This window comes from Lissotriton vulgaris, chromosome 9, assembly GCF_964263255.1.
Source record: "Lissotriton vulgaris chromosome 9, aLisVul1.2, whole genome shotgun sequence".
NCBI lineage: Eukaryota > Metazoa > Chordata > Amphibia > Caudata > Salamandridae > Lissotriton > Lissotriton vulgaris.
The window spans coordinates 82,396,454-82,423,054 of record NC_141697.1 but is presented as its reverse complement, the minus strand read 5'-3'; the positions used below and the strand labels follow the sequence as shown (position 1 = coordinate 82,423,054).

At 46.8% G+C, this 26,601-nt stretch overlaps 1 protein-coding gene across 1 annotated transcript in view; it reads left to right on the top strand.

Annotated features, from left to right (window-relative positions):
* CHURC1 (churchill domain containing 1) overlaps positions 1-20,198 on the top strand; it is a 67,471-nt gene extending 47,273 nt beyond the window's left edge. Inside the window, exon 4 of the mRNA XM_086937104.1 lies at positions 19,652-20,198. Within this exon, the coding sequence (XP_086793230.1) occupies positions 19,652-19,744 (93 nt within the window). The 3' untranslated portion in view covers positions 19,745-20,198. The remainder of the gene's footprint in view (positions 1-19,651) is intronic.
* The last annotated feature ends 6,403 nt before the right edge of the window (positions 20,199-26,601 follow it).

Here is a 26,601-nt window from a genome sequence, read left to right as displayed (position 1 = left end):
AATTTGTGTATCTGTAGCGAGTATGTGATGTATATGATAGTAGGGCTGTGTGTGTAAGGATAGCTTAAGTATTTGGAACGCTGGGCTTCATTTGGATGGCCACTCCTGGGCATGGCAAAAGATGAAGAGAGGATACAGCTTTCCCAGACATTAGACTTGCAGTGAATGCATTCTTGTTGATGGCAGAGAGCCACTGAAGTGGAGGATGAAAAGGGGACTCCCCTTAGCAATTTAATTAAACCCCTGTTAGCAAGCAAAAGGCTGCTAATCAGTTCTTCCTGAGTACTGCATTTGGTATTTAGTAGGGCTGTGATTTCTGTTATTCAAGGTGAGGATATTTCTATGCAGGGGTTGTCTTTTTTTTCTGTCCTTATTCTGCTTCAGGAAGGCTGATGACAGCTAGGTGAGTATATCTCATACTTCATTGTGCGTTTGTTTTAAACATTCCAGTTTGGATCGATCACCTTTGCTATCTCACAAGCCACCTCATATGAGCGCTATCACTTTGCACAAAGGCTGTGTCTGAGGAGCAGTCAGCATATGACATTTGCAACCAACCCAGGCCATTTCTGAAACTTTTACAGTGAGTCTACATGTCTTGAAAGTGTATTTGAAAGTGGGCTCCAAACCACCCCATTTTCTTCCAGTTCCATGTTCTTCATGAATAAGTAAGGGAGTGCTCTACAGATTTCTCGAAGGACACCTGTGTGACCAGGGCTGGTTTCTGCAAGATTGTCAATATGCCAGTGATGGAGGGCAATCACCTGAAGTCTGCACTTTCTGCTCAAAGAGCTAAAAATCTGCCTAAAGCTTAGAAGCCGGACCGCTTCTGGAGGGAGGAAAGGAGTGTTCCTGGCTCTGCAGGAGAACAGACTGTCTAGGAGGAGCAGCCCAGTGTGTTCCTGCATGAAGAATAGAGAGAGTGCAAGAGACAGCCACGGTGACCCAGGTGTGGAAAGGGTCTCCTAGTCTCCCTACGCCGTTATGGTCACAAACCGCATGAAGCCTTCTACAATAATGAAGTATGGAGTGTATTTTGTAGTCCACTGTGATTGAGAGACGGATTCTGCTAACATGGTGGTGAGCGCTCTGATCATCCTGAAGACTGCATCTGTCATGACAGTGTCCCATCTGCACCTTTCCTACTGAAGCTGCAAATCCGAAGACGAGAGCTGCTGCAGGGATCCTCCGCACTGAAATCCCCAAAGTCATCAAGTTTCAAGCGACAGCACCCTCTGAGCCTTGACCGCACAGAAGCTACTAGCTCCATTGCAGGACTGCTGAACACACCCTTCTACACCCAGCAGTACTATAGCCCCCAGATGCAATCAATAACTGGGCATGAGCATGTGTGAGCATGAGAAACTGAATTGTAGACTGAGGACTGCAGCACAAACTAAGACTTTTGGGGTGATTGATTGAACTGGACATGTGCCTAATCAGTACTGTTTCAAAGATTTAACAAAAGCAATCAAATACTCTGGGGGAACTGGCATATGTCCAGTATTTGTAAAGCGCAAACAATTACCCGAAGGTGTCAAGGTGCTGGGGGCCGTCGGGAAGATTAAGCGAGCTTTTGCCCAGAGTCCCATGGTGCTGGGCTGATCTGCTGCCGGCGCCGTGGATCGAACCGTGAGCCCCCGGGTTCTGGAGTCAGTCGCCCTGCCGCTGCGCCACACTTCCCTCACTCAGTTAGCGAGGGGTGGATCCCGAAGGGTGCAGCTCCTTTGTCGTAAACTGGATACCTGCTCTGTGTAGATATATGTCCAACTGCTTGGTGAGAGGCTCAATGTTGCTGAAATCATGGCACCTGAGAAATGCTATTTTCAAATAAAAGTTCTGTTCAGATTTCCCTCATTGTGTACTAGCATACACTGACACCTTTGGGGTGGGTTTCTAGGACTTGTCCGGGTTGCACGGTAGTCTGGTCTCTACTTATACCTCGTTGGCAGTGGCGAGGGGGGACTCGATCAAGGCGCTGAATCACTTGGTAAAGAGGATCAACACGCAGTTGGACAAATTGTTTCGAGCCCCCCGGTTGCAGACGATTCCTCATGGGTCAATTTGGGGAGAGCATTTCTACCTCCCGGACGGGGTGCACTTGACTGAGGCTGGGAATGTCCTGTGGTAAGATAACATTTTAGCTTGGCTAGAGGATTATGCGAAGGGGACATGACCTTTCTGAGGAGTAGGAAGGGGGAAGGCCAGATCGTCGGGTAACAATGCTGGCCTGTGGCGGTAAGGTCATGACCGGTGAGCAGCTATTTTAAGATCTTAGGGGGCGGCATCATCCTTTAGAGGTGTCCGCCCAGGAGGAGGAGGGGTCACTGGCCCCTCCTAGAACTTCAGGGGCAGCTGGTAACGCAAGTTAGGGCCCCCCTTCACTGGTTAAATGAAGTTCACGGGGTGGACTGAGTAATTAACGGGCTCGGCTGCATGGGTGGACCGAGTAATTAACGGGCTCGGCTGCAGGGGTGGACCGAGTAAGTAACGGGCTCGGCTGCAAGGGTGGACCGAGTAATTAACGGGCTCGGCTGCAGGGGTGGACCGGGTAATCAACGGGCCCGGCTGCGCATGCGCACCTGCGTAAGGGCGCAGCTTGTAAGACCTGACACCGGTTAGCGACCTTGCCATATCGCCATAAATGTTAGCATGCAAAACTTTTCAGATGAGGATGTTCGATTCGGTTAGGAAACAAGCTGTATTAGAATCTTGTTAAGGCTAGCCGATTACAAATGTCGATATAAATGTATCTAAATGTGTCTGAATATATTTTTTTTTTTTTTGGTGTAAGATTTTTATTGACAATTGCCATCAAAATAACATCAGTACATCTTGTCAGTCATATACGTCACAGGATAATGCAACGGTTCGTACTGTTACACAGCTATTCAGCCGACAACCCTCCGGTCCGGCAGCGATTGTTCGACAGGATGCGAAATGTAGTCAGGATACAGTAAATGAAGAAATAAAATCTTACTTTTTTACATTTTTTTTTTTGTGTAGAAAATGAACAGAACAAAACTCGATGGCTCATCTGTGATATATAGTCACAAAGTGGGAAACAATGTCAGTGGAGTGTGCCGATCCCAATTTCCCAGGTAGCTACCCTTCCCTCTCCAAGCACCAAACAAAGCCTAAATCCCTGTCAGAAAATTAACACCTCCCGGCCACCCCCAGAATTTCTCCCCGATTCAATCGACTAGCTCCTCCTCATCCTCCGAGTCGTCGTCTTCATCCTCCGGCAGCGGTTCACATATGTCTCCCCTGTACCTATTCCACGCCTCCCACACCTTGTTCCATTTTTTCGGGTTAGCTCTTATTTTATACACAGTTCGTTCAGTTAACATCAATTTGTCCATAGTCCTGCACCATAATGCTAACGTAGGCACCTCCGGTATCCCCCACCTCTGCGCCGTGTCGCGCTTGGCCACCATTGTTCCGATAGTGACCCACTGCTGCTGTCTGAGATTAAGGTCAGTTCCCTCCCAAATATTCAACAGGCATAGGCGTGGCTCCGGAGTTAGGGAAGTGTCGAGGGCCTGGGAGATTGTTCTCATGACCTGTTGCCAGTACCTACTTATGGATGGGCAATCCCACAGTGTATGCAGTAGTGTTCCTTCCTCCCCAAACCCCCTGAGACAGTATGGGGTTTCAGCCCTATGCATTTTATGAAGAGTAGTCCTTGTGTAATACACTCTATGTAGTATTTTTAGTTGTATGAGCCTAAATCGGGCCGAGACCCCCGCCTCTCTTGGCGACGCCATAGCAGCATTCCAATCCGTCTCGTCCATAGCTCCCAATTCAGTTTCCCATTTCTCTCTCAAACGCTGTAAGGGGTCCGGGAGGTTGTTCAACAGTTTGCGGTATGTGAGTGATGTGGCACGTGTTTGCATAAAGTCTGTAAGAAGCCTGTCTTCTAGGGGTGACGATTCTGGGACAGTGGACCCCGGTTCCAGTACTGCCAGCAAAGCGTGCCTTATCTGGATGTACCTATAGGTTTCAGTGGGGCCTAGTGCGTATTGTTGTTGCAGTTGCGAAAAAGGAAGTACCCCTGTGGACGTCCAAAGATCCCCCACCGTTGAAATGCCGATATTGTCCCATTGGGTAAACCCCTTGCTGGACCTGAGGCAGCCCAACTTTTTAGTGTCCCAAAGTGAAGTCAGCTTTGTAATGACCCCTTTCCACTTTAACCGCGTGAGCGCCCTGTACCATCAAGTAACTGTGTGCTTGGTTGGGCCAATCAGTCCCTTAAGGAGACTTGGGTTATACAACGGGGCCAACAAACTATGCGTTCCCAGTTGGGCCCTCTCTGCCAAATATGCCGGGTCATCGTGCGGGGCGTGGATCCATTGATTGATCACTTTGAGTTGGGATGCCCAATAATAAAGTTGTATATTCGGTAATGCTATTCCCCCATCATACCACCCGCGGTTAAGTTTAACATGGGCTATTCTCGGTGGCTGATCACCCCACAACAGAGTAGTCACTACTGCGGTGACCTTACGAAAGTAGGATGGCGGGATCACATCTGGGGTGTTTTCCAGAGCATATAGGAGGCGCGGTAGTGCCATCATTTTAAATAAGGCAGCGCGCCCCAACAGCGTAAGAGGCAGGGCTGTCTAGTGTCGGACATCCGCTTTCAGGCGAAGGAGTGGGGGCGCCAGGTTCCGATCGTAGAACACGTTCGGGTCACCGGAGACATGTATGCCCAAGTATTTAAAGGAGATATCAGTCACCACCAGAGGACATTGTTCAGGAAGGATTGGTATAGGGCCTTTCAGTACGTAAAGGGCCGACTTTGTCCAGTTAATTGTATATCCGGAGGTCGATCCATGTTTATCACAAAGTGCCAACAATATTGGGACACTCGACTCAGGGTCAGATAAGTAGACCAACATATCGTCAGCATATAGGGATACTCTGTCCTCCCAGGCATCATCCCACTTTATACCCCTCAGCAGCGGTGTGCTCCTAATAACAATAGCGAGCGGTTCTAAGACCAGCGCGAATAATAGAGGGGACAAGGGACAGCCCTGACGTGTCCCACGCGCCAGAGGGATCGCTCGATCGATGTGGCCATTGGCCGCCACATGGGCAACCGGGTCCGTGTATAGGAGTCTAATCCAGGATAAAAATTTTGGTCCAAAGCCCATCCGGGTCAGAACTGCAAATAGGTATTGCCACTCTACCATATCGAAAGCCATTCTGGCGTCCAAAGACAAAATGGCCGCCGGCTCCTTCAGCAAATGTGCTCGACCCAATGCTCCATGCACCCTGCGGAGATTTAACGCAGTGCTCCTATGTGGCATGAAGCCTGACTGGTCCGGATGGATCAGGTTTTGTAGGTGCGGGGTCAGTCTATTCGCAATCAATTTCGGCAAGATCTTCGCCTCTGCATTGAGATGCGAGATTGGGCGATACGACGTACAATCCGCGGGGGGCTTGCCCGGTTTCGGGATGGCCACTATAGTCGCTAAACGCTGGTCTAATGGCAGTGTCCCGGTCTCTCGACAGTCCTCGAACATAGCTAACAACGGTAGGCCCAAGGTATCTGTCATTGCTTGAAACCACTCAATCGGTATCCCGTTAGGGCCCAATGCCTTACCCGTATGTAGTGCACCTATCGCCACACGGAGCTCCTCCACCGTGAGGTCCGCTTCCAGTTCAGACACTGCCTCTGGTGACAACGTCTCTACTTCTACCTCCTGGAGTGCTGACTCTGCCGCCTCGGCCGTGACTACCACCCTCGGGGTATAGACTGCCTGAAAGTGGTCCGCTAAGAGGTCAACTATTTTAGAGGGGCGTGTGTGACACGTCCCTTCCGGGTCCAGCAATTGTAAAATGTTCCTACTGCCGTCTTTTTTCCTGTCCAGCCAGGCCAACAATTTGTTGGCTTTATCGCCTATATCGTAAACCCTATGTGCTGTTGCCTCTATATTCTCTAACGTCCGTCGTTTAAGAAGGTCGTCATGCTGCTGTTGGCAGAGGTGTAGTGTGTGTCGAGTGTCATCCGACGGTACTGCCATATGGACCGCATTTGCCTGTTCTAGCTTCAATTCTAACTCTAGTAGTTCCTGTTTCTGCTTGCGTTTATGGTCGGTAATGGCGGCGATCGCCTGGCCTCGCAACACCGTCTTGTATGCTTCCCACAGTGTCGTCGGGGAAGACACCGTGCCGGCGTTTTCTTGGAAGTAATGCTTAGTAGTTGTTTTCAGGGTTTTTCGGACCGGAGGAAGTTTGAGATAACCAGGGTAAATGAGATAGATTCGCTTGCGCGCTGTTGCTGTGCAGGACATAGTGATGGTCAAGGGGGAATGATCTGATATACCCCGGGGCCTAATCTGCACGTCGTTAATCGTGAGTCTGCCACCCCCCAGTGTAAGGAAATAGTCAATACGGGATAGGCAGTCGTGTGTGGCTGAGTAGTAAGAATAATGCCAATCTGTGGGGTGGAGCTGCCGCCATATATCGACCAGTCCCTGTGCCTCCAGAAAGTCCCCGAATTTTGTTGGGCCTGTGGTGAGTGTGCGAACCGGGAATCTATCTTGTTCAGTATTGGCCAGTGCATTGAAGTCTCCGCCCACCAGTAGGTCCCCGTCCGGGAGTTCTAGAAGAAATTTGCCCAGGTCTGGAAGTGCCAATGAATGTAGCGCTGGCGGGATGTAGACAGACACCACATTAACGGGCACACCCTCCCACTGCCCACATACTGCAGCGAAGCGGCCATGTTTGTCCGTTTTGGTAGACTGTTGTATAAATCGAGATGTCTTTTTCATCCAAATACCCGTCCCGCGGGACCCTGAAGTGAAATCCGAGTGTGCAACCATGTGGTAACCTCGTCTGTCTAAAGCTCTGGTAGCTGCACCCACTAAGTGTGTTTCCTGAAGCAGGGCGATGTCGCAGTTCAACCTCCTGATACACTGGAGAACCAGCCCTCTCTTCACTTTGTCCCCCAACCCCCGAACATTCCATGACATTATTTGTAGCGGCGGCACAGGCCCCATCTCAGGATCAGTTGTTATAATATTTGGTCGTGGTTGGTCCGCCATCTTGTGGACGTGCATGTAAATTGGGATTCCATGGGATAGGACAGAACTGTGGTCGATGGAGGTCTCCCCCCTCATGTGTATCTAATCGCATGTTGGAGCCTTTGTAGTGCTATCAGATCAGTAGTGGTACACCCGGTGTATGAAATTCAGCACCGTGTGACTATGAGAAACATCCAGATGAGCAGTAGAGCCAAACAATACAAAATAACAAATCGTTGAAACCCCCGTGTTCCCCGAACTCCCACCCGCCCTGCTTCCCTGCTACACGGACTCAAAACTGCCCGCCACCCCAATTTAGCAGAGTGCTTAGACCCACCCCAAGAAAAACACACAGTTACTTGCTCGTTGGGGGTGAGGAGTACTCCGGAATTAGCTACCCCTCATACCCTCTGCAGAGGCCCTCGGCCCAGTGTCCATGGCGGTTCCGGCCACAGTACCAAACAAGAATGTCTCATACCTGTCGAGTGTTCATATGTCTACCTCCTGGTTTGCATCGACATTGTCTCTCACCGGCGAGCTTCTGCCACTGTTCATATCCACGTCTCCAGCGTCGTCCCGGTCGTTCGAGTGTTGGCCATTTTTTGTTCGACCAGGGCGGCGAGATTGAGAGGCAGGACGCCAGCCGTCCAGCCAGTCTCGTGCAGTCTCTGGGTTGTCGAAAAACCAGGTCCTGTTCTCCGCCACCACCCGGAGCTTGGCCGGAAAGATCATAGAATATTGAAGTTCTTGTCTCCTGAGTTCCTTTTTAACGTCCAGGAAAGTTTTCCGCCGCCTGGCCACCTCCGCCGTGTAGTCCGGGAAGAACGCCACTGTAGAGTTCAGAATTTTCACAGGTGGTGAGACCCGTGCCGCTTGAAGGATGACGTCCCGGTCGCGGAAATTAAACAGTCTCGCTAGGATCGGTCTGGGTGAAGCCCCTGGTTTAGGCTGACCGCCCGGGACTCTGTGTGCCCTTTCGACTGAAAAGAAGGCCGACAGTCCTTTAGGTTGAAGGTGCGTTTTAATGAGGTCTTCCACGTACAGATCCATCGCTCTCGTGCCTTCCGACTCCGGAACACCAAGAATACGTACATTGTTTCGTCTGGAGCGTCCTTCTTGGTCGTCCAGCTTGTCTTTTAGGATTTTGTTCTCCGCCATTACCGCCTCCATGGCCGTCTGTAGTTCCGACACATCCTCAACCAGCGATTTCGTGACCAATTCCAATGAACCTACTTTCTCGGCCATTTTGTGAAGATCCGCTCGGATGAGGGTTATTTCGGTCGAGATGGAGCCCACCGTCGTCTGGACCTGCGTGAGAGCCTTCATAACATCATCCAGCGTCGCCTTCTTTGTTCCCACATTGTCCACTGTTTTCGTGGATGAATGCTGTCCATCCGCTGGAGGGGAAGCAGTTTTGTCGTTAGTGTATCGTTCAATACGCGTCTGAGTCGTACCACCTTTAGCACCTTTCCCAGCCATAGTGCGGTCGCGGGAAGTATACAGTTCTGCGGAGCGAGGGAGCAAAAGGATCAATCGCCGCTACAACGCGGCCCACAGTCCGATCCAGAGAGAAGCTCCCGTAGCAATGGGGATATACGCCCCGATGGTCGTGACGGAGCAGACGGCCTGTGCCTTTCCGGCAGAATATTATTTCCTCGGTATTCCAGATAATCCTCGGGCACCTCCTTCTACGAACCACTTTCAATTACGGCACACGTTCCGTCCCAGGACAGAGACCTTGCTCGCTGGTCGTGTTGCGGGGTTTTTCTCTAGTCCCGATCACTTCCGGTCTGGGGCAGCCGGGCAGATCGCACTTCCGGACGGCTTCACTCGCCACTGGGTTCCCCGGAGTCAGGCCTGTGTTTCGATCGTTTCAGCACTCGGCGATAACTCCGTCATCCGGCCTCCGATTTTCGTCCGGGTACTTGCTGCCAGTTCCGCCCGGTCTCGGGCGTTTGGTGCCTCCGTCTGAGGTGAGATTCAGCCACGGATTAATGTACGGATAGTTGGAGAGGCCGCTTCCCTGCCGGAGCTAGTCCTCTATGCTGCCGCCATGTTCTGCCGCTAGCCACGCCCCCTTGTGTCTGAATATTTTTGCATAAAAATTGTATATTTTGTTTAACAATTTTTATTATTTTGTATCTTAATAAATACGGCCGGGGGGTTTTGCGACCCCCCGCCTTCCAAAGACAAATCCTGTTCCGTTTTGTTGTGTTCTGGGTTGATGTGGGCATACAGGGAGAGGGGCGGTAGCCGTCACTGACCATGCTAAAGAGCATGTCTGCTCTCAACCAGTCTGGTGTTGCGCCCATTTCGCTTTTTTTTTCCCAATGAAATAGTAAATCATTATGCGCTAAAAATAACTTTGCATAGATTGTCATAAGTCGCAGTCTCGGATCACTTTCAGTACATCAAAATGAACTGGAAGATCCACTGATTATAAGGAAGATACTCAAAATAATTAGAACTTTAATAATATTTACTGACTCTTCAAAACTGCAATATGTTGTTTGCCAAAAGGGCTGCATTGACTGATAGCTATCCATGTACCTTCAAGGATAACCAGAGATGAATTGTGAACTCTGGTAACAGATCCATGCTCTTCCTTCTCTTCATGCATAAGACTTAGATGATATTTTAACAGGCTGCAAAGAACCAGAGACCTCTGTGTAGAGCCACCCCTGGCTGGTGTGATTTTGTGTACACTCTGAAATGTGACACATCGAAACCCTCTCATCACGTTTGTCGTCGAGATAGAATGCTGTCTCATACTTTTTGTTTTCACGTTTGACTCTGGCACATTTCGTGGCTGCACTATCATTCATACCTCCTGGCCACCTTATCTCACGAGGGAGAGTTCAGGGCAGTCCAACTGCAGGCACGTGCAGTTTTTCCACCCTTCCTTCTGGCAGGCACGACCGATCTTGGAACAGTTTCCATGGCACTTTCACTCATGGTCTGTAGCTTGCACCACCATGAATGCGCTAAATGTGTTCCAGCCTGTCTAGGTGTCTTGGCAAGTCTAAGTAGGTCTGTGCGGCCAAGTCCACCTGCTGTCACTGTTTGGAATATAGTGTGCTTGTGCCATTACCTGTAACAAATGGGCATTGCTATATGTTGAGGTGGGCCTATGGTTGGTGCACACTTCATGAAGTAGGTTGCTGTCAGTGGAGTAGGGCCTTTTTGAATGGTCAGCCTCCATCTGTAGTACTCAGTCCGTAGTTCGATGGAATAGTTTATTTTTCAGGAGTTTCCAGGAGAGTATGTTATTTCTCCTATACTTGCCAGGACAGATTTTACTCCCTACCAAAGCCCATGGCTGCACAGTCCTGTGCTTCGGCTCTCAGGTTATTGTTAGGACCTTTACTGCAAGTGAGCTGCACGTGTGAGCTTAGAGGCTCCGTTAGCCCTCAGTTGTTCTCAGTGACTCTGGTGTCGAGATGTTCACTCAAGACCCTCCTGAAGGGAGGATAGACATACAGTTTGAAATGTGGGACGATTTCAGAACTATTACAGCACACAATGGATCTACTAAGGCTACACAAATGCTCCTGTTCCTACGATATAAAATAGTATCAGGCACCTCAGTACAAACTACGTATGTGCGCGCAGAGCACCTTCTAAAACTGGCGATGAGTTTATCATCATTCAACTCGGGAATGTGGTTTACCTGGCTGAAATATTGAGAGACAACACAAGACCCAATGGTTCTGTCCAGTGCTCACGCTCTGAGATAGGAGGATGTTATGCCAGAAAGTTTCTTGTCCCCTTTTGTAGGAATTAATAAATTCTGACGCAAATCAATAGCAGGCTGTAGCCTGTTGCCATACATTTGAGCACATTTTTGTCACATAAACCTCTCCATTTAGGCAAGGAAACATCGTGCACACTGCCTGGTGTGGTTTGATAAGACACTGACCCACGCAAAGAAGGCTTGCCTCCGCCTTGAGGTGCACAGGCCTGTAACTGATGAGTTTTGCAGATAAAAACACAATGATAGGTTTCTTGCCACACGAAGGAAGAGATCGACTGGGAAGCTTCGACAGACTGTAATGAACACAAACAAGTCCATTCTTAGTAATTAAAATGATGTAGTATTTATTTTAAGTGTTGATAAAGAGAGCCCTACCAGGAGCAATCTGCATCCTGCTCAGCCCATTCAGCAACTGACAACATCCATCCAACATTCTAACATTCCACATTCACTCACGTCATACATCCTGGCTGAGCAGTACACTACACAGACCTGGAAGGTGATAATAGCACGGAGAGAAAGTCCTCTGCAGAATAGTAGCCTTCTGTGGTTGCAGGGATCATAAGTAGTTCAGCTGTGATCTCAAATTTTGTAGTTTTACAGGAGGGTCGATCGTCCAGTGACGTAGTTGCCTTTTCTGACAACAGCCCATTCCTGCTCTCCATCTCCTCTTCAACCATGACGGACCTCTGGTGGTCCTCTCGAACATTCAGCTCGTGGACTCCAGGGACTTTTATGATACCCTTGCGTTTGAACCAAAGAAGATAGCCAGCATTTATATCTAGCGTTGCATTTTTTACAGTGAAGTTTATACACACACACACCAGGTACAGTCTGAGCGGCAGCAGCAGTGTAAACATAACTTGAGCTAACCCAGAACCAGTCTAATGTGAGCAAAAGCAGCGTAAATATCCCTCTTACACAAAGGTCCATGGCGGGCACAATTGGGGCAGATCTCACCAGCAGCACAGGTACTAGCAGTAGAGATGTTATATGAAGCAGTGGAATCAGCGATGCAGATTTCACAAACTGTGCTGGCACCAGCAGGGCACGCTTTCCCTGGCTGCTGAAGAATAGCATGGGCGTCAATGATGCTGGTTTTTCATGCAAATTGCTGTGGCTTCTCATTGAAAATAGTGTTTCATGATGCATGGGCCAGCAGTAGCCCGTCCAGCTCGTCGCCATGTCTTACTGGCGATCCCCTGCTTTTAAGATGGCCTCTGCATTTAACGGTATGACGTGCGAATGTCATTGAGGGACTTCGTTTGTTCATCTTCCGCACTGTGTATGGCAGTCGAGCCCCATTGGATTCTGCATGTCACAGAAATATATAATTTTTAAAATATTTTTAAAGAGATTAGCATGTTGTCACATGATGTTAGTAGCATGATTTAGATGCTAGCTATTGTCATGGCTCAGCTCGTGCACGGGCTGTTAGATCCCAGCCAGATCCAGGGCTCAGGTGTAGCTCGACTCACCCTGCTCCTTTGTTCGTGGACAATCTTGATGTAATATAGCCACAACGTCAGCTGACGCATCCGCCATTTTAGGTGCGATAGCTCACAACCTGAGTTTGCCAGTCAGGTCGTGAGAATCCCTGGCAGTTTCTGTGGCCCGACCTACTCCCGCCCAACAAAGAGGTCCCACATCTGTTCAGGCTACAAATATTTCAGAAGTTGCCTCGTGCTTGGAAATATGCTGTACAGACACACCTCCTTCGGTTTAAGACAAACATTTTTACATATTTTGGAGACTGGTACTTCTGCATGATGATAGACTGGTGGTACCTTAATCCCGGTCCTTGAGCTGTAATTCCCCTGGGGTGAAATGTGTGTTTCTTTGTGTTGACTGCCCCTATATTTGATGAACTGTTGCAAAAAATGTGCATTTGTATGACACGCCATGTATGATAGTTATACAACACGTTTAGACAGCACTTTCTTGTGTGTTGTGGTTTGAATTTATGAGTTTTGTAATGTTTGAACCTACATGGATTATAAATACGTCCTAGGTACATTGAATTGTATAACGTTCTGCCCTTTCACCATAAATATGAAAATAAAAACATGATGAGACATGGGGACCTGATAATTAAATGATTCAGTTTGCTTAAGTTTTTTTCGATAGTGCTTTTGAAGTGCCTTTCCCCTCTGCCATGCGGTGGGAGTTTGTGCACAGGGGTTCGGAGCAGCGCACTTCCCGCCATTCAGGGTGGGTCTCGGAAATATGTACGCAATGACGTTGGCATCTTCCCCGACGCCTTCTCTAGCTAGCAGTACAGTAATGACCGCCGAGTTCATGGAAAAACGGACCCACGACCAATAAGACGGCTAGATATCTGTGCTGTGCAGACCCAGAGAACAAGAGCAGGGTGTCTCTGGGCTCAACCACCCCTGCAGAGCGCAGATAAGGGCTTCCCCCGCGCAGGGAGATCCCTGCTCGTGCACTCTTACTACCACGAGGCACCACACCACGTGAAACTTGCCTCTTTTTACTCAGTACACCAAATAATTGTGGTTTTGCCCTGGGACAGATCATTTAGTTCAGGATCTCCATTGTCGTTATCAGACCGACTATTTGTATATCTTTTGGGAGCACTCTGCAAAAGTGCAGTTTGCGCCACAGCCGCGTGGAGCTTGTGCAGGGTCTCCTTTGCCTCTGCATTAGCCTGGGTGGCTCATGTTGCAGGTCAGTTCGAAGAAAAGTTGTTGAGAAAAATGTGTCTCTGTGGTGCTGGTGTTTAAGGTTTAGGTTGTTTCATGCGTCTTCGTCTCTTCTAGAAAGACTTTCACTCAAGGCATGCTTGTCAGACGATGCTGGGCTTATCCTAGCTCATTTCGGTGGTAGCTGCAGCAGAAGTAGCCAGTGATGTGTTCCTTCAGGCGTGGCTGGTTCATGCATCTTCACAACCTTTCTAGAACGACATTGGTTCATGCGCAGCGGGCAGTACTTATGCTCGCCTGGTTGCTATGTTATGGGTATCATCCGGGAGGGTGTCCTGGTGCTGCTACAGGTGTCAGAGAAGGCGAGGGATCTAGTCAAACAGCCAGGACTCAGCTTCTTGGCGGTACTCAAGAATTGAAGAGGCTGCTCTGATGTGTAACAGCAGGTTGTTCCAGACTTTAGTTGTTCAGTTCTGCAGAAGCTGCAGCAGAGGATACCCACTGCTGGTATTATTTGCAGTTCTGGGTGTATCCTTTGTCGTCCTCTCCTTTCCAGACTGATATTGTAAAAGTGCAACACATACCTGGCAGACAGAACTATACCTAGTTTGTTGCTGCAACACAGGCGAACCGGAAATGTGTTACTTCTGGATGGTTTCATGTATCTTACTCTCTTTTCCAGAAAGGCTTTTGAAGGGTAAATCTCGAGTGAGCCAGACACTACTTGGCATTACCTATCTTTGTTCTCTAGTGGCTACAAAAGAGTAGGCTCCAGTGGTGGAGTTATTGTAGGGATGGGATGGTTTATGCATCTCCCTCGCCTTTCTAGGAACACCTTCTCAAAAGTGCATTCCATGCTGGTCGGGGAGTTCCTGGCTCATCCTACTTGTTCAACACTGTAGTGGTTGCAAAACAGGGAACACGGTTGTGTATTCTGAGGCTTGAATTGTTTCATAAAGCTTCCCCTCCCTTCTAGGAAGACATTGCAATGGTATGCTCCTGGCTTGGGTAGACACTGTTCGGCAAACATGAGTTGGTGTGAAACATGTGAGAGCAGACACAGTTGTGCAAGCGGCACATTCCATTTTATTACGTGTGGCAGTCTCATAGGCATCATGCGGTATGAAAACGTAACCCTTCTCTGCCCTGTTGCATATATATGTCATGACGGTGTGTCTACAGTACATGAAGACCAGCTTCTCCCATCCTATCACCCCCTCCCACCCTCAACTCCCACCAACAGGAAAAAAAACTAAAGGTGGGTTTGGAAGAGTATGGGTTAAGATTGTTCCTGGACCATACCCTTCTAATCCCACTTCTGATTCAATATCAGACAGATGCTTCGTCCCCTAGTGCTTCTCTGTCCAGGAGCCGCATGGGGGGGACAGAGCTGTGCGTGTGTGCACCACCAAGATTGCAGATGCTATTTGGATTTTCTTTAGCCTAAGAAAAAATCCCAAATAATGTCTGGCTTCTCTCTGGGGCACAGACACATACATTTGTGCCCCACCGAGGAGCGGTTCTAAAATCGAGGGGTTTGCCCTATTAATCCCACCACACCTGGGCAAAGATAACGCCTGTATAAGCAAAAAATAATGTGTAGGAACTAATTCAGAAATTTGTTTTATAATAGAGAAAACTTTAATTAGATAAAATCTATGACCAGGCCGAACCTGGCTGGTGGGTCCGACCCGCGCCTCATCTCTGTCAGCATCAAATTGAGCCTAGGTCATGGTCTGCTGCAACTATTGACTATCATTAGCACTTCATGCTTATTGGTGCTATTTCTACTTAAAACGTTAAAAATTCATACCCCGGGTCCCGTCATTGGATTTTTGTCATTTTGGTGTCAATTTCTTTGTTAAATTTTACTCTAGTTTGAGGTTTTTATTGTTTTGTATTTTGATGTTTATACTGTTCTGATACTTCATAAATACTTTATACATTGCCCTAAGTTAAGGCAGTCTGCTCTGTGCCATTTAGTGACTTTCAGGGTTCACCCCGACAGGAAGTGTGATTATTTCTTGAGGTGAGTAGTCACTTTCCCCAAATAATCAATTTCTTACAGTTCAATGATTTTCTTCTACTGCCCCAGGGACTTTGGCACTACTGCATTCCAAATAGTTCAGTAGTCTCAAGCTGTCCAAGTGTGTCGAGTTGAGCAGCCATTGCGGACTCCTGGAGGTGTTTGGAACTCAGATATACTGAATAACATAATAAATTCCAAGTAATAAAATTGGAAACCACTCAGAGCTATAGGTTTGAAAAACAATTGGTGTTTTATTTACAAACAGAAGGGATGATACTTGTACTGTGATGAATATGAAAACACATAAGGTTCCTTTCAGATATCTCCAGTTCACTTGATGAACTGTTGGTTTTTACTAGGGGCTTTGCTTACTGCAGCCAGTCAATCTGGTAGAGGTGCCACACAGAGTGCTGAAGTGATCTATGATTGGTCTATCCCATGCCATAGTTTCTCAACATCTCTCGGAAAAAAGGCAGGATATCTTAGTGTATTACTGAGAATCCTGTTAAAAGTTCCAAAATCCAAAGAAAACGAAGTACACACCACCCAAAATGAAGTCCCATCAAAGATGCAAAGTAAACCAGCATTTACAATGCAACGGTCTCTCCTTTGCAAAAGTTAGAGCTATTGGCATTGTAAATGACAAACTTTTTATTTATGGGTTGGTTTTGAAAACAGATAAATAAATGGCATTGTCATTTACAATGTCAATAGCTTTAGCTCTTGCAAATGCGAGACCTATTGCATTTGCGCACACACACACACACGGACCCACACACACAGGCACACACACACACACAGAGCCACACACACACTTTGCGAAAGTAACTTTTTAGCAGCAAAATGCAAAATAAAGTGAAACACTTAGTATCCAGTGATGCAGGTATACATAAGAAAAGACAAGTGCACTTCAGAAATTAATTTTGACTAGCGCGTAGTTTTTTTTTTATTGAGCAACTGGTGAGCATCAGGTAGACTAAGTGTGTAATTATATATAAATATAAATCTCTGCCTCCACGCATCTCTTCTTTTAGGCCTTTTTACAGTGGAATGTTAATTTGTATTCAGCTAAAGACTAACAAAGTACTTTTCCTGGGGAAAACGATGTCGATGTTTCCTTTGTTTGCTTTTTTTTAACCTCAAACTCACCTTTTGTATCAAAAAATGGTAAACAAGACAAAAGTGGGAAGTACCTTTGAGAGATCTCATTGGGTAAATAAACTCAAATATCTCAAAAGTACAAAGAGCGTCCAGAAGACCTGTGGACTGTTGCGACCTTCCCTCCTTTAAATCAAGATTTGAAAACTCTTCTTGGAGGCTCTTGTTTCAATGACTTAAGTACACATTTACTCTAGTACGGATCACAAACAAAACAGTAACCTTCCACAGTAATGCCACAAATATAAGTTTTTTGGACAAACTTAAACGGGTAAGATCATTAAATTCATGTACTAAATAAAGGAGGTGGGATACACAGCTCTTTAAGGATTTAAAAATATTTATAACCGTTTTCCTCCAGCTTTCGATTTGTAAAGCACACCTTTGTTCCCCACTGATAAAACAGTTCAGGGGGTTGAGTTCATACGGCATAAGGAGCGCAGATTAGAATTGTACCACTGACCTGTCCGTTCAAAACGATTAATATTCGTCAATAGAAATGCACGTTTGGTCTGCGCTATACAAGTTAGACACATCAAGTTAACTTCTACTCTCGCTGCATTTCGTCCCTTTGCTTGGCATACATTATGATAAACCTGCAAAATTCGACTCTTCAAATCTCTTGGTAAACGGTTGCAGGGCTGGCTGTGAGCATTCCACGGTGTTTTAAGTATCGCATTTCATAGCGCCTACTACTCTTGGCGAGAGGTTGAAGCGCTTTAGATTAAAATTGATTAGCAATGGAGACCACCTTCGTAACAGAAAAGTTAAAGACCTGAGCACTTACCTCCTGATCGTTTTCAGCAGACTAGTCCTGGTCATTAATCTGGACCCGTCATTCCTCCATTGCTTGCACCTTCAGAGGGGGTGAAGGCTGGGACGGCAGTGCAAGAGGGAGCTCCCCGAGAGAAGGTCTAGACGGGCAGTAGAGGAGGGCGCCGAAGGGGGCAGTGCAGGAGGTGAGTGATCTGAACAATGGTGCAGGGAGCCTGGCAGGGATGGAGGGGGCTGGCAGGAAAAGGAACGGGGGCAGATTGGTATGGCAAAAGTGCAGAAGGGGGCGGCAAAGGGGGTAATGATGCGGAACCTCGCAAATAGCAGCTGCAACCCCCTGACGTTTCCTTTCTGAGCAGAAGCAAGGACCCTGACTCCAGGGTCATATTCAAGAAATATTATGTGTCAGTGCGGAGATAAGGGCAGTCGGACACTTTTCGGGGTCTCCGCAGCAATCTGAAAGGTCTCGTTTGTTTACGGCTTCTGGTGGGAGGGCTGGTCTCTGCAGGCTGTTTGAACACACAAACCGCACCCACGCAGGGGTCATGTGATCTCCATGGAAAACTGGGCGGAAGGGAAAGCACACCCAAATGAAGAAGAATTTTCTCATCACGGACGTACGCGGACTGGGCGGAGAAAGCTCTGTCCAGCGTCTTTCACCAAGTCGGTCATTCATAGTACTCTCGCATACAGAAATTTATAGTACTCTGCATACAGCTATGAAGAACCCCATGTTGATTGTTGTTTAATGTTAATTAAACACTTTTGACAACACTTCATGTTGTTAATAGTTTTGAAAAATATAAGATGTACGGCTCCAATCACGTTCAGAATTAGAATTCGCTCAAGACTTTTTTGACGATTTCCATACTTTTACTAAATAAAAATGTATTCAAAGGAACCACAGCCTTTTAAGATGGTCGCTTTATTTCCTCTTTTAGCCCCGTCCTTTTCAGACGGGCTCGGCATGACTTACTGCTGCGGTAAAAGGTTCCTTATCCTTTTTATGGGGCCATCTGGACCCTTTAAGAAGATAAGAAACCTTTTACGCCACCAGTAAGTCAACGAGGCCAGTCTGAAAAGGACGGGGCTTAGAGAGAAAGAAGGACGTCACTAGGACCTCTTCTCCAATGGCTGGCCACCGTTTAGAACGCCAGCCAATCGAAAAGAAGTGCGGGGCTTAACCTCGCTAGTGAAACTTTCTCTTCATCATTAAATCTCGCCAGCTCAACTGCGCATGTGCGCAGTCTTTCGCAGGCCGAGACCTAAAAAGGTACCACTAGGCCAGTAACCAATAGTCTTAAAATCCTATTAAAAATGCAACAGTATCCACAAGAGGGCCCAGTTCAGGGTACATCATTTAGTGTGCAAACGGATCGCGTAACTGACAGTTCAACACTTGGGGAAAAGTTGTCTTATTGACAAAGGATAACTACCTGCACCTACTGAAACGCTAGGGGCCTGTACCTCAAAATTGACTGGTCATGATCAAGATTTTTGGTTGGTGGGGGAGCACTTCAGACCCACAGGCCCACCCGTTAAGAATGGGGAAATAGTATATGTCCAACTGCTGGTTCAAATTTGGTTATCTTTGAAACCATTGGTGCTAGTAGGATAATTCCAACCAACAGTTCTAGATTCAAGGAGATGAGTCACAGCCAAATGGACACCGGCAGAAGTTCTAAAGTGGCAGGAATGACCTCTGTGTCCCTCTGGGGTTGGGAATGGACAGATATGAATTACCATCAGGGGCAGACTTTTCATAGACTCAAACTGGGCTGTTATCTAGGATGCCGGGTTAAGGGGGGTGCTCAATTCATGAAAACTATCACATTTTAACATAGGTCTTTGATTGGAAGCTGAGTGCACGGTTAGCCCAGTTAACCAGTTGCTGGAAGACTAGTCTTTAAACCGCCCCCAGCTACCATTGAGGGTTCCATTCTTTTGTGATGCACTTGCATTTTTCTCTGTCTGTGAGAACTCAAAAGTTTGGGTTGAGACTTGCATTTTAGTTGGCTTTTGAACTTCCTCTCGGGGTCTTGACTAAACCAATAGAAAGTGAGAATTTATTAATGTTAAATTTGTGGTTTGAAAGTGGCAATGCACTATACGGTGAAGTACAATGGACTAGTTAGGTTTGACTTCTCTCCCTCGTCTTTCCACTACATCTTTGTTCCTTCTGTCAGGTGTCCATCATAGATTGCTTCTTGAGACCTAAAGTGATTTTTCTTTTTCTTTCCAGGAGTATACCATGCTGTGTATGCTGTGTGGGAAAGCCGAAGACTCCATCAGTGTACTCCCTGATGACCCACGACAAATGGCGCCTCTGTTTTAAAGACTCTATGTACTTGACTCCGCTTGTATATTGTCTTGTGGCTCTTTGCCGTTTCATTGTAACTGTGCAAATGTCAGATTCTCTCAGTGACGCTCTCTACGTATACAAATCCCATATATAATGTATACAATTGCCCAGCCAACAGGTCTTCCTTTATTTGGCAAAGAAGTAAAACGAGTGCCCTGAAGAAGTGGACCATCAGCTTTTTTTCATCTCAAGCTCTTGGGTCTTACTAGAGCTGACCTGTCCTGTGCATGAAGCTCGCTTACAAAATGTGCTATTTCAGGTTTTATAGCTTTGCAGGCAATTGATCGCAAACCGCACTGTATAAAAGTTTTTTGTGTCAGCTGTATGAAATCGAGTGCTGACAAACAGATGGATCTAGTAGTTTTTCCTCTCCTCTTTTCTGTTCCTCTTTAAAATAATTAAATAAAGAAATTATGGTCAATTTCAACACCTAGTTTGAGTGGAAGTAAATAAAGAGCAAGTGGGATGCCGGCCACTTTAGAATAAAAAATAAACAAGGCGAGGGTGGAGCCGGACCTCTTTGAAGCACATGTAAAGAAATTGAGTGTTGGAAGCGGGCTCGTTTGAAATGTAAGTAAATAAGGTGAGTGTTGGAGGTGTGCTCATTTAAAATGGAAAGAAAGGTGGCGTGGGTTGAGGCAGGCTCATTTGGAATGGAAGGAAAGAACGGGAGGGTTGGAGGTGGGTCTGTTAGAAATGGAAGTAAAGAAGGCGAGTGTGGGAGGCGGCTTGTTTGAAATGGAAGTAAAGAAGGTAAGGGCTGAAGATGGTCTCGTTTGAAATGGAAGTAAAGAATGCGAGAACTGGAGGTCGGCTCATTTGAAATAGAAATGAGAATGCGTGGGCTGGCGGCTGACTCCTTTGAAATGTAAAGAAGGCGAGGTTGATGGTGGGCTCCTTTGGAATGGAGGTAAAGAAAGCATGGATTGGAAGCAGGCCCATTTGAAATAGAAATAAGAAGGCGAGGGTGGGAGGCTGGCTCCTTTGAAATCAAAGTAAAGAAGGCAAGGTTTGAAGATGGGCTCCTTTGAAATAAAAGTAAAGGAGACAAGGATTGTAGGTGGACTCATTTGAAATAGAAATGAGAATGCGTAGGTTGGCGGCAGACTCCTTTGAAATGGAAGTATAGTAGGCGAGGGTTGAAGGCGGGCTCATTTGAAATAGAAATGAGAATGCATAGGTTGGCGGCAGACTCCTTTGAAATGGAAGTATAGTAGGCGAGGGTTGAAGGCGGGCTCATTTGAAATAGAAATGAGAATGCGTAGGTTGGCGGCAGACTCCTTTGAAATGGAAGTATAGTAGGCGAGGGTTGAAGGTGGGCTCATTTGAAATGGAAGTAAAGAAGGCGAGGGTTGATGGTGGGCTCATTTGAAATAGAAATGAGAATACGTGGGTTGGCGGCAGACTCCTTTGAAATGGAAGTAAAGAAGGCGAGGGTTGATGGTGGGCTCATTTGAAATGGAAGTAAAGAAGGCAGTTGTGAATGGTAGTAACTACTAGTTAGAGGAAAGAGAGGGACATGGGATTTAAGATGGGGAGAGCAGGAGGAGCGGTCATAAAGTACAATGGAAGTGAAGATGGATATTGTTTGAGGAGCACCACCAAGTGGGTTCAAAAGTGAAGGTGGGTCGGGAGCGAGTGACTATGGAAAGAAAGAAAGAAAGAGAAGATGGAGTGAGCAGTGGCAGTGTGTGATTGGGCCATCTCCATTGCTTTGAGTCCACATCACAGTTAGTCTAGCTTTATATAAGAGCAAGAGTACAATACAATAAATGTGAAAAGGCCATGAGTAAACAAAACTGATGTTGAACGGGAGTATGGAGTAATATGTGGGAAATAAATGCTGAGAGATGCAGCTATAGGGAATTAAACTGAAGATGGAAAGTTTGAAGAGCAGTCATGAGTGCATAGCTGGCCTTTTTTTCTGGCAGCTAGTACCTGAAATAGGAAAATAAAATACTCTAGGACCCAACAAATTGGGGGGAAGGAATGTCATCTGAAAGCATGCGGAGTCAAGTGGGGTGGAGTCATCCCGGAGCAGAATCTGACCATCCAGATATAAATTTTTTAAAATAAAAATATCAGCCCCCCCCCCCAAATTGTCAACTACGACAAACTTGATAGTGAATCTCTTCGGCTTATCTAAATGTTACAAAGATATTTATATTTATATACCCAGCAAGTTCTGTGCTATAATAGCGGTAAAAGAACTCTGATGGGCAATGGCTTGGGGGAGGGATCTGCATGCATGCTGGTCATTGCTTTCACTTATCATAAAAGAGCACAGAAGGTTTATGTGCCCGCTGCAAAGCAGAACACGAAAAGCAGGAACTCCATCCTTCCAGCTTTTTGGCTATTTTCTCCCCGCACTGACAATACCTGCCTGATTGTTTGTGCGAGACGGTCAGTCATTTGGCCATTTCTGGAATACTCCAGTGTTATACTGCGCTTAGCCAATCTCAGCGTGGCTAAGTCTGCTGTGACACAAGAGCATTCCATATATGACGTACTAAGGTTCCAGGCTTCTGAATGCGGGGAGTGGTGGTTGGAACTGTGCCTGGCTGTGAGGGAGCTGGGTGTTCTCTGTCCTCTGGGCTAATAAACTTACTGGAACATAGATGTGTTTGCAGTGGCGTCATTAACTTCAGTATGACAATTTTGGCGACAATTAGTTTTGTCAGGCACCTGAAAGCGCTCGGGAATTCCTGGAATACTCCTGCCCATTCCTGTGCCACAGGGTGAGCCACGGAAATTTCTCCTTTAGATTTTTGCTGCTCTGCAGCTTTGGAAGATTGTGTTGTTACTGCATGTTGATGCAGTCTAGAACGGATTTATTGCGGTGGAATACACAAGTACGTTAGACATTTAGCATGTTGAGCTTTGGCCTCTAACACTGGGAATCCTGTTGGGTCACAAAGTCACTGAAGACTTGAGGTCACAGTGATAAGTGGAGATTCCGGAGTGTGCCCTGAGAAGGCTGATGCAGTAGGCCATTGGAGTCACAGTACTGCCTCAGTTTAATACCTGGGTGTGCCCATGCCCCTGGTTCATTGACTTGCTGTTGCTTGAACTCCTCTTCAGGCGCCCTGGTTATAAGGCTACAGATGGTTAAAGACTTAAACCCCATTGTGTGCATTAGTGGCTGACAGAGGGAGTGAGGGCGGTGTTCCCTCATTCCTGTGAGACCGCTACAATTGAAAGATTTGATGGCCACCCAACAGAGGACAAAAATACACCTCTAACTAAAAAGACCTCTTCTGATGTAGACCCTGGTTGTTGAACAAGATCTAAAACATGACCCAAATTAATCATGCCTTGGGACACTCTACAAGACGCAGCAGCCATGACTCTGCAACCTATGAGGACGATGCAAAGCCCAGGTCACTAGTACTGGGCAGCAAGACCCCACCCCCTGGTCAAAAGGCAGCACCACACTCTTGCTGTACCGAGTCTACAAGTAAGTTAAACAATCCTGCGACTACTGCCACTAAAAGGGAGTGTTATAACATGCTGCTCTCGCGTGTGCCTGACGGCCTTCTGGCCACTCAAAAACAAGATTGGCCCTTATCGCAATTAACAAAATCAAGGATTACTATGCTAACAAGCATTAGTGATGCATCGATTTCGCCTGTCTAATGAATAAAGAGCTGTTTTCATCAGTCATCTGTTGTATATTTATCTTTTCTCTGTTTCCATGCTGTACCATGATTCTTACCTGTGTCCTGCATTCCAGAATGTAGATGGCCCTGCCTCCTCCTAGTGTTCTAGGTGGTGACAGTTTGTGCCTGGCCAGCTTGTGTCGAGGTTGTTTCCTTCTGCTTTCCTGCAATAAACCAGCTGTGGTTCACCTGTGGTTCACCTGTGGTCTCCAGCTCATTACTACAATTTTTGGTGACGTTTTGAACGCTGGCCAGTACTCTTTGAAGACCTCCAGCTTGTGCCTGACTCGTTGAAGACATCGTCCTGGTGAGCAGTGTACAGCGGAACATCCTCGACAGAAACGAACCTGCTGCGTGTGGACTCCGCCTATTTCCGCTTGGTGCCTCTCAAATCTGACTGTAGATGCCCCCGTGGTGAATTTGTGAGTACTTTTGGCCCTTGCGCGTGTGAAGCACGAGCGCAGCGATAGCCTCAGCAACGGTGGCTCCGACGTCATCGTCTGGTTGTTGTTGGCTGTTGTTGCCTAGGAGACGCTTCATCGGCAGGCTCCGACAACGCTCAACCTTCGTGCGTTATAAGCCTCGATAGGCGGTTTCCAAGCCTCGTTTTCGTTGTGGCTTAGTGGCGGCCATCTTAGCTCCTAGTGTTTGCTTGCCAAGCCTCGATTTCGATCGAGTTTCGGTGGCGGCCATCTTAAGTGGTTTTAACGCGATTTTTCATCGTTGAAACCCTTGCTCATTCCTGTCACAGCGCTAGAACATCGTTTTCGGACATTTCCCAGACCTTCAAGCAAGAGAGGTATGTTTCTACTGTAATCACAGTCTTACAACCTGGTTGTGCAAAATTTTTTCGTTTTCCTTTATTTGACTTTGTTATACTTTGGAAATGGCACAACAGTTTGTAGTTACTTCACCTCCTCAGTTCTTACCCGAGCCTGGGGTTCCTGAGATACCTTGGGAAGACTGGTATATAATGTTTGACAATTATCTTGAAGCGCTAGACGGACAGGAATTTTCACCCAAAAGGAAAAAGGCTATCCTTTTGAGTACTCTTGGCAAGGAAGGACAGAGGGTTTTTAGATTTCTACCGATCACACTAGGAGCTAATGCACAAGACATTGATGAATTTAAGGAAGCGGTTGATCGTCTGGAGATCAGATTCGCTAAGGAGGAGAATCTGGTTATGAACCGCTATAAATTTTATACACAACGCCAAAAAGATTCAGAGACAATAGACGACTTCGTGGGTAGACTTAGAGAGTTATCCATAAAATGCAAGTTAGGTGCTATGAACGACGAACTTATAAGAGACCAACTAATTGTCCAGTGCTCAAGCAAGAAAATTCAAGAGAGGTTATGGGCTGCTAAGAACCCTACCTTGAAAGATGCAATTGACCTGGCTAAAGTTATTGAGGAGTCCACCAAATGCATGAAGGTCCTAGACTCACATAAGTCCTCTCCTCATCATGAGGTCTCTGTCGTTTCTGACAAAGGTAGTGTGGCGGAGTGTGAACATTGCTGTGGAGACAATGTTGCTGTAGTGAAAAACAGACCCAGACCTCCTGCAAAGAAACCTTCCACGAGTAGATTCTGCAATAGGTGTGGCAGTAGTAGCCACTCTTCTGACGCCAGGTTTTGCTTTGCGGCAAACAAAGAGTGCTTGAAGTGCGGCAAAGTTGGACATTTCTCCAAAATGTGCAAGGCCAAAGCTAGACAAAGAGTAGCTATTGTTGATGACTACGTCGATGACCCGGTAGCTGAGCCTGATAGACTCCTGGTCATTGATGATGTGGATGTTATCTGTGATGATCCAAGACAAAACAGACCCAAAGCCATTTTCAAGATTGACTCCCATGAGGTGTTGTTGATGGTTGACACTGGTTCTCGCCATACCATTATACCTAAGTCTACTTTTGACGCCTTTTGGGAGGGGGTGAATTTGCATGACAGTGACATTTCCACTAAGGGTTTCAATGGCCAGAAGATTGAAATCCTTGGTTTCTTCGAGTCTGAGATTGTCTTTGAGAAGAGGTCTATATTTGGGAAGGTTTATGTTTCAATTGATGGTCCTCCCATTCTGGGTTGGGTACATCAATATGACCTCTATATAGTTATCAACCCTAGGGCAAAGAATCAAATAATGGTTGTAGATGATGACTCTATCGAATTTATCCTTTCTGAATTTGGGTCTGTGTTCAGGGAGGAGTTGGGTGAGCTTCGGGGGTATGCCCATCTTATTAAGCTGAAGAAGGGTAGTTTGCCTGTGCAACATCGTGTAAGGAGGATTCCCATTTCTATCCGCGATGAGGTGAAACTCCTTATCCAGGAGATGCTTCAATCCGGGATGATAGAACCTACAGAAGCGTCAGCATGGGTTTCGCCCGTCGTGATTTCTAAAAAATCAGACGGAAAATTGAGATTCTGTGTGGACCTCAGGTCCCTAAACAAGTGTGTTGTTGCGGACACCTTCCCTTTACCCAACATTGCTGAGATGGTGTCCACTCTTCAGGGGGCTAGATATTTCTCTAAGCTCGACCTGAAGAGTGCCTACCATCAGGTCAAGCTCCATGAATCTTCGAAACACCTTACTTCCTTCATCACCCCTGAGGGGATTTTCCAGTTTACTCGCCTTCCCTTTGGGTTGATATTGGTCAGCGAGTGTCTTCCAAAGGTTGGTCAGCGAAATCTTTAAGGGGCTGAAGAACGTAGTGTTCTTTCAAGATGACATCTTGGTTTTTGGAGACTCTGTGGCAGATCACAATCTTGTTCTAAGAAATGTTTTGCATAGAATCTGGGACACTGGCCTTACTTTGCGTAAGGAGAAGTGCTCTTTTCTTGTCCAGAACATTGAGTACTTGGGACATGAAATCTCAGTCAACGGAGTCAAACCTAAAAAGAATCTTCTTGATGCAATACGTCTAGCCCCTTGCCCGTCTGACAAGGACCAGTTGCGGTCATTCATGGGCTTAATCGAATACTACTCCAAGTTTGTGGAGAGGTTCTCGGAGAAGACCTTGCCTCTGAGGGCTTTGTTAAAGAAGGGTTGCAAATTTACTTGGGGGCCAGAACTAGAAATGTGTTTCAAGGAGATCAAGGAAGCTATCTGCAGTGCGAAGGTGCTGGCACTCTTTGATACTTCCAAGACTTCCCCTCTGTTGGTGGATGCCAGTG